A 12,705-nucleotide genomic window follows, 5' to 3' on the forward strand; every position below is an offset into this window, starting at 1 on the left:
GATTTGCACAGTGGTCAGATAACTCTGGCTGACTCATAAATATAAACTGGACTCCAGCAGGTGAGATCTGCGAAATTTTAACCGGTGCAAAGACCCGGAAAAAAGCCAAAATATGAGGAATTAGTTGTATTACATGAAGATTCTGAATGCTATGCCTCTTTTTCAAGTTGAAAAGTCAGAATAGGATGTATCTGGTGTTACTAGGTGAAAATACCCCCTCTACTCCCCACAACTTACAATCAGGACCTCATTCAGGAATGTGTTAGAAGCAGGCATTGATAATGTTCCCATTATATTGGATAAAATGTCTTTCTGTTGTTGACTCAGATTTAAGTAATTTGTAAAAACTAATGATCAGAAATGGGACGATTACCAGAAAAGCAACGAGTTTCAAGTAAGATCTTTGATGGAGCAGAGACGAACTGTTATTTCTATTAGACATGCAATAGCGCCATCTAGGGAACAGAAATCAAAACACAGCAGCTAGTTTTAGTGATCCTGGTTATCAAGGTCATTGGAGTTCATTAAAAAAATAGTGTTATGGTCACTTATAAAGCAAAATTCTCTGAGTGTGTGAGAAAACATGAAATTCATTATGAGTGCCATAGACTGGTTATTATCATAGGCAAGTATAATTTGCTGCATTTGAATTTTTGAAATCCTGTGCAGCCTCTTCGGTTTCATAGGATGGATGAACTTTATCTTTAGCAGTTTAAAATCATGCCATTGCAAACACCACCTGTGGTTAATAATTTTAATTTTCCCTTCATTTTCCAATCATAAAATCCTCCATTGTTTTATTTTAAAACTGCAAATTTTGCCACGCCATATGGTATCTTTTTTTTGTCATTGAAAAGTCCTTGTGAATCCACTCTCAAGCCTTAAACTTCTTGGATACAATTCACTTTTGTCTTTGCATAATCTATTTTCCCCACATGCCGTTCTTCCTATGTCTTGTATTGCAACATTTATACTATCCCCTACGTGGGGCACTAAAGAGATTGCCAAGCTCCACCATGTAGGGTGTGTGGTTGGAAGGATGTTGTCTTTGTTTTGTGATACTATGTGGGAAGTGTTTCCATGTCTTGCGCGATGACCTCAGAGGTGTGGCTATTGTGTCTTGAGACTCAGTGTTAGGTGGGTGATCCCCCCCCCAAACAGGCCAAAAATCATTGGGCATTTACACGCTTACCCTAAGTTTCAGCCTTGAACTCAGGCACAAGCAGCATAAATGGTCTCTCATTTTGTCCCTGGTACTTGCTGCATCCAGAGCTCCTTACAAGCACAACACAAATTGATTCTAGTCTGAAATATGATATTGTGAATATGGGTTTCTTCTAACTGTTTGTCCCCTTTTACATTTTTTTTCAGTACTTCCCAACTCAGATGCTGGTGAAATTCATGACAGACATTGCCAGCGGCATGGAATATCTGAGCAGTCGCAATTTCATCCACCGGGACCTTGCGGCTCGTAACTGCATGTGAGTTTGTGTCCATTTTGTTCTCTTTTTCAGAACACCATTTTGACATCTTTTTTTCAGAACACTATATTGAGCCTTCTAAGGCAGAATACCTTGCCAATAACACGTGCGTAAATCCTGGGTTCCCACACATGGCGGCCCATGGATGACAGTAAATGCCATATCTCAACCAAACCTCACAAACTCCAAAGCAGGATCTCATCTTGTGCAATAGAACAAAGAAGCAGAGGCAGATTTTGGGTTTCTCAGGATTAAGGGATCTTCAAAGTTATTCACACATGGGAATTAAGAAAGAGATCCCTAGAGGTCAAGTGGTCAATGGTAAAATTATGTGTTGGATATATCATATCCCAGGGATGCTAAACCCAGAGTGAGGTAAGTTTAGGAAGTTAGCAAACGTGCACATTGATGCTATTTTGGGTTTGTGAGGCTCTGCTGCATGCCTCATGCTTGCCACCTCAGAGCGCAATGAGGGAAGGGTACAAGGAAACGTACAGTGGTCATGATAACGTCTCATGGCATGGTGCTGCTTTTGGGTTGGTATGCAACATGGGATCCTTGAATTCATCCCTACAGTTTGAAAGCTGAGCGCAGAAGCCCTATATGTGGGGCCTCAAAGTGTGGAAGGCAGGCTCAGGCATTTGACTTATCCAAGCGGGATCCTGGTGACTATAGCCAAGGCTTCATAGTATTGTATGCTGTGACAATGCTGTAGTGCGAGTGAAAGAGATGAGGTTGTAACCCTTAACAGAGAGCTTTAAGTGGGCTGGGTCCTGCCGGTGTTCAGCACCAGCAGTTCTAAAAAGCAGGTGCTGAGACAGGTCCCTATCGGGCTCTCCCTTTTGGCCCTCACCCTCAGGGTGAAAATGAAAATCTTGACCATCCTTCGCTGCCTTGAAGTAACTTCAAGGAGACTCGTTATTGTTCTTTCACAACCTCATCATTTCAGAATGGAAGCATTTTATATATTTTATTTTATACAACGAAGCCATAGTTGTTGCCTATTTATCGTATGCAACTGACAACCATTGGCAAATTCAATAGTCATGGCTTTTTGTAGGTGTAATGTTACTTGTTGTATTATTTATGTGGATGCAATGATAAAAGCAGAAAAATACCATACAGCGGCAAAGCTACGCTCTTAATTACATTGGCCACGCCCCTTTGAGAGACCCCCAGTTTTATTTATCCCACTTACAGCTCTGCCTTTACAGAACCTAAGGATGGTTTGAGGTGGAGGGGAGAGCATTTCATACTGTAGATCCACGTGCAAGGAGTGATATGTTGACAACTCTTTCTAAACAAGGGGATGGATTTCCTACAGCTACGCGGGAAGCTAACGTCAGGTGTTTTGGGGAAATGTGGGGGTGCAAGAATCTGGTTACATAGACTGGGGCATGCCTGAAAGGAGGCAGGCATACTTTGTATAAAGTTTAGAATTATGACCTCTTTGACTGGGAGCCTGTGGAGTGACCTGAGGGTAGGTATGAAATAGTTGTTGCATCTTATTCCTAAAACAAAGTCGACCAATGTGGTTCTGTATCATTTGCTATTTGCTGAGTGGCTTCTTAAGTCCCTCCATTTGTTACAATATCAAGGAATCAACCCCACCACAGCCAGTACCAAGGCAAACATTTGGAGGGCCGAGGCTGCAAAGAACCAATCTCCATTAGCAAATTGCAGATGGTGGAATATACTCTTGGTGATTGTGTTTTCTTATAGACTTAGAGTAAGGAGATGTAAATTCCCAAGCTTAGTACATTTGCGTCAGTTTGTAAATCCCAGAAAAAGAGTTTGCACCTGATTGCGTAAAAAAAAGAACGCAAATCAGAGGCAAACTCTTTCTAAATCTGGGCCCTAGTATTTAAAAGCATCCAGATTTCTGTTCTAGGAAGCTTCTATTGTTGACGTTTCCATACTTTCCATGCCAAAAGGCATGGAAAGTACCTGTCTGTGCCCGCTTTCCTTCTGTACTACAGTGCCTCACTCACGGCTGTGCCCATGTGCCACAAAATATTTCTCACGGTCATGAACATGCTTTCTGTGATAAAAAGTCTCTCTGTATCATGCTCTTTGTTTCAGTGACTGTTCCTTTGCCACAAAGCCTGCACTGGGCATGCGCCAGTTTCTGGGCAACAACATTTCTTTTGCGGCACACCCCTGCTCATATTCGCTGCTGTGTTTGTCCCAACAGGTTGAATGAGAACATGAATGTCTGTGTGGCAGATTTTGGGCTTTCCAAGAAGATTTACAATGGAGATTACTACCGCCAGGGCCGGATATCCAAGATGCCTGTAAAGTGGATTGCGATAGAGAGCCTGGCAGATCGCGTGTATACGACCAAGAGTGATGTGGTGAGCTGTTCAGCATTTCTTCCAAATCAGACTGTGTTTCTGAGACAAAATGTCTGGTAGCAATCATGAATTTCCTCCCCCCATGGTACCCCTTTGGTGGAGAATTTCCACTTCTCCTCCGGATATAACGTTTCCCCCTAAAACAGAAGATGTTACATTACTACTGAGTTCTTAATCAGAACCTAAGGCATGAGTCTTTTAAGAGCGGTGGTCAGTTTGCTGGTCACCTGAATTTACTCTATGAAGGTTATAGCAGGAAGAGATGTTCTCAGTGGTAGGAACAGGCTTACACAGGCTTTCACGTATAAGGTTGAGCGACTCAGAATTTTGCAACTTTAAAGTATTTTACCACCTCCCAAACTATTCTTACACAATCCTAGCTGGCACTTGATGTTTCCAACTGGCAGCTGTTCTGAGCCCAGTGTGAAGTATGTGAACATTAAAGTCCAATATCTTGTTGAGGTGCCTACAGCACTAGAGACCACCTTGGAATCTACCAGCTGTTAACACCTGGTTTGGCATTCTCAGGCCTAGAGTTAACTGGGCACAAATGTTCACCCCACCACCACTCATGGGTGGTTCCCCAGAGTTGGGCTAACACATAACACTGGCTTGTGGGAGATGTCTGATAGGGACTACAAAAGTTTAAACTCTTACGAATAAGTTCACAAACGAAATATCAACAGTATAGTGTATATGAAAGAACACATCATCAGTAATGTTTCTTCATGTGGCGCTTTTCTGGGTGGATCTACATGATTCAGACAAAATACTAACTTGAGGAAATCTACTCCAACGACAACGCTGTCAAACCCAATTCCTCTAATATTTTTAAATTTGATAAATGCATTCATCAGGTAGGTACATCCAACGTAATGGATTCCATTGGTGTTGAAATATTTCTTTAAGTAATTTTCTCTTACACGATCACAAGGATCCCCTTGGCCCCTTTTACTTTCACGTATGTCCCCACGAGCCACCCTGTTTTTCTTCTCCATGGTTTCCTTCCCCAACATCTTAGATGCCCCCTGCCCTTGCCCAGCTTACCCGTCTTTTGCTTTTTTCCCCACCTCTTGCTCTCGGTCTCTCCCAGCCTCCCCATCTCATACTCTATGCTGCCGCACTTTGTTTTTTGCCATTATTGATCCAGTACCTTTCCTTTATCTTCTGCCGTTCTTATTTGTCCTTTCACATCCATCCTTACCACGTTTGCCCTGCTCTTTAAATTCTCCGGGTTATGTCTGTTCTCCTCCTCCCTGTTGTCTCGCCCTGCTTTCTGGTTAGACCTTTTTCTTAATGCATTTTTTGCACATAGGTCCAATTTCTTTTTTTCCAGGAATTGTGGAAGCTTTTTGTTTATTGTTTTTTTTCCTCTCTGCCCCATGACGTTTTAGGTTTATTTTAACAAGGAGGCTACTTGTCATCAAGTGTACTTTCGCCCTAACTGAGTTTTGTCACTCATCCCCGCATCTGCCTGGTATCTACTAATTTGGATTTTCATGTATTTCATGTACTTGGCATAGACCACGTTCAGAAGCAGAATAGCTACTTCCTACAGTAATGGAAGCAGCACTTTAATATAAGTAGGGTAATCCTGGCCCCGTTTTTTGGGTGAATCGAGGCTCTCTTCTGTGTGCATCAAGAAGTAACATCCTTTCGTTTTAATTTCCAGTGGTCGTTTGGTGTAACCATGTGGGAGATTGCAACGCGGGGACAAACTCCCTATCCTGGGGTGGAAAACAGTGAGATCTACGATTACCTCCGTCAAGGAAATCGACTGAAGCAGCCCCCTGACTGCCTGGATGGGCTGTAAGTATATTGCCTTTCTCTCTGTGCTTCATTCTCTTACATTTGTAATATAACTCAACAGCTCTGTGGGATTTGGGACTCTTTTTGTGTTTTTTATATTCTCTCTACGTATATAGGTATGCACCTGTGATGCTCTGCTTTACCTAAAGGAGTGCAGCTGCTGCTACCACCGTGGCTTACACCTCGCAGCACCAGTGGTGTCAGAAGGCGCTATAAATGCATGACTTATGCATTTTAGTGCACTGATGCAGACCACCACATTAAAATGCGTTAGTCTAACCCCTGATGCATGGTATTTGGTAGGGCTGGGCTCGTGTTCCATTGTTATGGGACTTGCGTGTCCTCTGGCCTTGGCACCCCCTTCTTTTAGTGTCACAGACCCTCAAGAGCATGCGCCCCACAGTTTTAAGACCACTGCAGTTGCATATTATAAACCATCCTCGCACGTTTCCATGCATCTTATTATTACTATTCTATGGAGCACTTCTTACTAACAATTGTAGCCTGAGTTATGCCGACGTTAATGAAAAGTTTTTCATTAATTTGAAGATTCAATCCTATCATATGCTTAGATGGCGTACTGTGGATCACTCCCTCCTTTACAGATACCCTTTCCATTTCTAAACTTTGACGAAGGAATTTGCACTTCTTTCCCTGAATGCTAACCTAATTTTAATTTCTTGTCTAGGTATAGCTGTGTGTGCCACTCAATTGGTAGCCCCATTTTCTATGCCAATTCAAGTAGTACATTTCTAGATACTTTGTAAAACATATATAAAGTTTTATATCCCTCTCGTCTTTTCTTCTAACTAAATTGCTTGATACGTAAAAAAAAGAGTACATACATATTTTGAGTATTCCAATTTGTTCTCAAGCATCCTCACAAATGAAATATGTATTGCTACTATAAACCCAACGCCATTACCTCCCTCCACTCTAAACACATATCAAGTGATTGTTAAGGTTTTGAAGCTCTTCAGCAAGCAGAACACACTTTCAATAAAATTCTCTGTGAGCTAACCTGAAGAATTTCAAAATGAGATATTCTTAGTGTGGAGGTAATGTATGTTGTATAACTGATATGTGCACAGAAGGTTGTTGATTCTTCAATAATCAAACCTTTTAAAATTAATAAACAGTTCTTATCTGGTTTTGTGGGTCATGTTAGATGTTCCTTACACACATACATATACACACGCGCACACACCCACACACACACATACACACACACACACAAACCACATACACATTCACACACATACACACACACACATGCACACTCACAAAAGCATGCACTGTCAAAACAAAATAACAGAGGTCCCTCTAAAAGGTCTTACTGTCTGCCCAAATGTAATCCAGTCACTTTTTGTCTACCCCTTCATTGGGGTATGTAATTGACAGAACTCATTTGCAATCATACAGCATACGACAGGTCCAAGATCTAATAAAACTCTTGATGGAGGGAACTGTATCTGTAAAATAAGGTTCACACTCAGTCAACTTTGGGATCTATGTGCCTCTTCAACCATGCTGAGGTTACAAAGCATGAGGACCCTGTGAGATTTTTTTGAGGTTGAACATAAGCACATTGTGCCAGAATTCTTCTTAGGCTCATTTTCATAAACGTTCATGAAGATATTCAACCTGGATCCCTCATTAGTTTGCTGGTCATGTTTGAATTGGTATTAAGATTGTAATTAGATTCATTTTTGTCAAGTAAACAGTTCCTTGTCACAGATGCTCAAGCAGGGAGTACGAAGAGTACCCTAGCATCTGGTGGCGAGCTATGATTTTGACCGAGTGCATGCACTTATAAATTAAGCAGTAGGCAACTTTATTCTAGACTTAGTTCAAAAGCAATACATATAGTAGGATAGATGACATTTGTGGTGAAATAGATTACATTCTAGTTTTTACATTGTTGTGGGATGTACACAAGGCATTCTGTAAGCACAGTTTACCTTTGAATTGCAGGTATGAGCTCATGTGTAGCTGTTGGATGCTGAATTCCAAGGACCGTCCATCCTTTGAGGTCATCCACTGGGAGCTTCAGAAGATCATGAAGAATCTGCCCCCTGTCGAAGACCCAGAGGAGATTCTGTATGTCAACATGGAAGAGATCCGTAAGCCTTCTGAAGTGGATATTGAGCTGGGAGCAGTTGGAGGCTCGGAACTGGAGGAGCCTTGCCTCAAGGGCAGTGCAGTCACAGCAGAGGTTCACCAGCCAGACGGCACCAACCGATATGTCCTCTGCCCCCATGAGTCGACTCGCCTTCTGAGCGAAGCACAACTTGTTGAGAATTTGCTGCCCTACCATGGTACAGAAGAAAGCACATTTGATGATATTATGTTCCGCAGTTTGCCGCAATGACCCAGTCACCCACGGGCATGAGACTATTCTAAAGCATCTTCTAAATTTACAAACAATTGCCAAAATAACAGAAAAGCTGAAACTGGCTGTTTACTGCTATTTTGACACTGAGAAAGAAAACACAAAACCAAAAAACATTCAAGAAGAACAACACAAGAAAAAACACATCTGCGTAACCCCAATTTTTGGGCAAAAAAGTCTGGTATAACAAACAAATTGTCTTATCAGAAATGTTTTGCCACTTGTACCCTTATGAAAACCAATTCCTTGATAACACCAAGATATTGACAAATTTGCTGGATTCTTTTCAACTAATTCTATAAATTTCGAGGAATGTTCTTTTTTAAATCTTAAAAACAGAAGTACAGATTTGAGAATGCTTTGAGTCTGAAAAAGAATATTCATCCCCACCAAAAAGATACAATATTTTTATGATTATTCAATTACTATAAGCCATAGTGTTTTTCTTGAGAATGTGTTCAGAGCACATTCATCTTGTGTTTGATGTAGCACCTGAAGGGCATTGAATTTCACGGTACAGTTCTTCTTATAAAGTTGTGAGATTTCTGAAAGTTTTTGCGAGGGTGGATTTGTTGCATCCATTAAAATTTCCATTGTCTATTCCACGGACTTCGGAACTCAAAGACACACCTTGCATTGAAAAGGTCAACATTGATACGGAAAGTGATGCTGTTGAAGACAATATTGTAGTACGGACAATGAGTGTTTTGCAGGTATATGGGAACTGTTTTCAGGATCTTAAGGTACTAGTTGATTTGTTAAGGATATGTTGATTAAGAACGTTTCCCATCTAAAATGGATCTAGTTGCTACTTCCATAGAAGTCATGACTATTGAAGTATTCTTGAACAAAATGGCACGTAAAAGCCATTGCCAATTAATGCTCACCCTTATTGTCTGCATTGCTATGTCTTCCAAGACCAATGTGTCTTAATTCGGCAGCTCCTTTGGGACCAACTATATGCTCTCTCTCTTCCTAAAAGATTCAAATTGATATTTTAGAGGGAAGTCCACAAAATACACAAATGAAGATGAGAAATTGTACAATTTAATTTAAGGATGCCCAATGATAGCACTTAATGGGAATGAAGTCCCACTGCTGTGTCAATCAAAATATTCCAGTGTACCCGAACTTCACAAGACATTCCTACGGTCCCCTTCAAATATGAATTGAAGTTCTGGTGGGACACGTTTGAAATCCCACTGAGATGGATTGAAGAAAGATATGTTTGTGAACTTGGACTTTTATGTAATATACCAGCAACTATCAATTCATATCTTTTAGGACTATTGCAAAGGTAGACTGTCATTTGCCACTGTAAGTTAACCTTTCAAAGAGCTATGAAATGTGTTATATAGCGAGTTCTGCAGGATGAATTGCGTCTTTTAAATTTGCCGGAGTTTAAGGATGATATAGAGAATACATCGGTACCGGTAACTGAAGTCTTGCATAGCAATGTAATGCTGCCCCCCAGCCAGGCACACCAGTGCCCATCAGCCCTAAAGTGAAAAGGAGGTTCAGACCACATGGTCATTTGAAACATGGCTTCGCCAAGGGTGCTAATAATTGTTGGTTAACCCGACCTTTTTCATTTAAAATTGGCACAATGCTACAGAGGAACTGACTGGGATGTGCTAATTTTACAAAGGCGACAGAGAAATCCACCATATGGTACCGAATGATGATCATCAGTAATTCAGGATCACATAAACACTGATGAGGTGATTATGAGGAGAAAGGTGCACTTTGTCAAATGGTGAGACCACCCTTCTGCCTTCTTGATGTCATTGTATTGCCAAGAGTTGCAAGATTGGAATAGCAAGACATAGGCCTATCCAGGGGGGTGTTTGTCAGAGTTGGCAGTTCCCTCCAAATCCATGTTGCCTTTGTGAGTCCAAACTCTCTTTCATCTTCCACTTTGAACTAGCAGATTGAAAATGGTTTGACAGAGATAATGCTCTAAGGCCTATGTTATCAAATTACCTAAGATTTATATATTTTTTGCAAATTTGAGATTAATGGAATTATATTGTGAATACAAGGGAAATATCAAGAAGCTTAATTCTGAAGGGAGGAAAACTTTGTACATCACCTGCTGCCCCCATCTTAAAAGTGCCATCATCAGCTCTGCAGTTTCTTCGACAGACACCTGCCGCCAGAAATTGTCATAAACAAGACTTCAGGCAAACATTCATACTCTTCGCTAAAACATAGGTTCTACATTTAGGTACAATCCGGACCAGTGAAAGAAAACACATGGTTCTAATGGCAAAGCTGGGCCCACCCTAGTCCTAATGTCTCATCAAGAAGAAAAAAAACGATAATACTCACTGCCAACATAAGGACTGTATGAGCATTAAATTCTAGTTTATATAAATGATTGCACTATATGTATCTGTTGTGTACCATATTGCTTGCACCCCACATGGACCTACAATACCACTTCTGCTTTTGGTTGTGGTGGCTGTCACTTTGAAACCTGTGTATATTTTGTAAAGGGATAAAACCTCTTAGTTTGGTTTTCAACTGTTGCTGTCTATTTACCAGTAAAAAGCAGGATTCCCAACATGCTGCTGATACATTGCAAGAGAATTGTGGCAAATCTGCTTGTTACAGTTGAGTGTTTTTTAAACAATGCTTTTGTTTTCTCTGTTTGTTTTCCAGTCAGGGTGTAAAACATTATTACAGTTCAAAGTATTACAATGTGTTTAATTGTTTTTAATGTTGACTGCTTGGCACTGACCTTTATGTAAAATATAATACTGAGGGTAGTTTGTTTGTAAAAGGTCCCAGTTTGGGCAAATATGGGAGCAAAGAACCCTAGCCCAGATTTACTAAGATTTTGCGCCCGGCTTGCATCACTTTATTGACGCAGCTCCGATGCAAAATCTTTTTTGGTACTTACTAAGCCACGTAAAACTTTGTCAACAAAATAATGCAAAGCAGTGCATAGTGTTGTCTTACATTACCTTGCATTGGGGAGAGGTTCCATGGGTCAAGCATGGGCATTCACATGCATCTACCATGGATTTAGCCCCAAATCCATATTTGTTAAAGTTAGTAAACCTGGCTTTGCACCGATATCTTTATTCCTTTGCGTTACTTTCTCTTTCTATGTATGTGCTGTATTCTGCAGCACACATGCAAAGTGGAATACACCTCTAAGAATAGCTTTCCCTCAGGAAGATATGCCTTCCTGCAGAAAAACTATTCTGACCATAATGCAGGAACCCTTAAGTAGTCATGCAGGGGTGTCTGCATTGGCGCCAGGCAGCCCAAAGTGCTCCAGCGCTATGAGCAAACAGACCTGCTGCATATCTTAGCCAGATATTGTGTATTTCTGGTATATTTCTGCTCTCTCCCATTGACGCAATGCAGTGTAGCAACTTCCCTTGCTGTGCTGGCTCGTGTCAAAGTTTAGTTAGTCTGGTACGCTGTTTAAAATTTCCTGTGAGGAGTAAGAATCCTCATCTTGTCTGTTCTGCCAATGATGCTCAATTTAGATATGGAGAGATGGAGCCAGCAATCGTCACTGGTGCTCGGAAGTCTATCTCTAGCCAGTCCGTAAACCACCATGTGACTACCAAATGTTAACACGGCGACATGACTTGATCTAAGATTTAGGGGTGTGTGTAGGTTCATTACAGGTAGCAAAAAGTGACTTCTTGCTCATGCCTGCTTGTGCCTGGCAAAGCCATCCTCCCGCACTCCTCTCCAGTCCAAGCAATATCCAGGAATTTCTCAACCCATATATGCATTTGATATTAGTTAAATAGAGAAGTCATGAATATTGCTCAGGTCTCTGGTTCCACAGCCCCCAATTTAACATCATGACCATCAGGCCCATTTACAGCGCACCCAAAAGCTTTTATTGCATGCAATAGAAGCTATGTTCTAATTACAGTCAGGTACAACTATCATCTACATTTCTAGCTTTTAGTTTTCATACTATGCTATAAATAAAGTCATGTGATAAGTAGTCCTTTCTATGATGAAGATGCAGTAATGTAATTAGGGTGCAGCCATTTTAAGAGTGTCTTGCAGCTGCTCCACCAAAGTGCTATATTTTAAATGTCTGATCAAAGGACGTGTTGTACGATGTCATCTGTATCCAGTCCATATCATTCTTTCTCAAACAACGGATGTTCATCACTCGCTCTGTGCTGCAATTAGGGCTGGGAGAAGAATTCTGCTACGCCGGTGGAGTTTGCAGAGTTATGCCCACTCCGCACTGTGCACGGAGCGCAGAGTTCCGAAAAAACTCTGTGAAGTCACGTGGAGGGTAGTTTTTTCTCTCAAGTGGCTTGCCAAGCGCTCGCGAGAAAAAATTGCACACTAGACCTCCAGGTCAGATTTCTCAACGTGGGCGGTCACGGCAGGTCACCACTGCTCACGTTGAGAACTCTGCCGCTCGTGTTTAGCAAGCTGGCTCGAGTAGGATGTCTGCTAGAGCGTCGGAAAGCGGCAGCACCCTCTGGCAGTGCCATTCACACTGATTTTACAGTGCGGGCAAACTGCTGGAGCTAAAAATCAGTGCAAGCAGTGCAACTTAACAGACTCTGCTACTGGCGGAACTCTACGAGGAGTTCCATGGAGTAAAACTCCTGGAACTCCACCCAGACCTAGCTGCATCCATCAGAAGCATTTTGAGAGATATTTTGGAGCAGAT

At 41.4% G+C, this 12,705-nt stretch overlaps 1 protein-coding gene across 1 annotated transcript in view; it reads left to right on the top strand.

The window, feature by feature from the left end:
* AXL (AXL receptor tyrosine kinase) overlaps nt 1–12,410 on the top strand; it is a 225,797-nt gene extending 213,387 nt beyond the window's left edge. The window contains exons 17-20 of the mRNA XM_086938617.1: nt 1,372–1,481; nt 3,676–3,835; nt 5,508–5,644; nt 7,619–12,410. Coding sequence (XP_086794743.1) covers nt 1,372–1,481; nt 3,676–3,835; nt 5,508–5,644; nt 7,619–8,015 — 804 coding nt within the window. The 3' untranslated portion in view covers nt 8,016–12,410. The remainder of the gene's footprint in view (nt 1–1,371; nt 1,482–3,675; nt 3,836–5,507; nt 5,645–7,618) is intronic.
* Nucleotides 12,411–12,705: the final 295 nt, after the last annotated feature.

Source organism: Lissotriton vulgaris, chromosome 9, assembly GCF_964263255.1.
Source record: "Lissotriton vulgaris chromosome 9, aLisVul1.2, whole genome shotgun sequence".
In the NCBI taxonomy this organism is placed as follows: Eukaryota; Metazoa; Chordata; class Amphibia; order Caudata; family Salamandridae; genus Lissotriton; species Lissotriton vulgaris.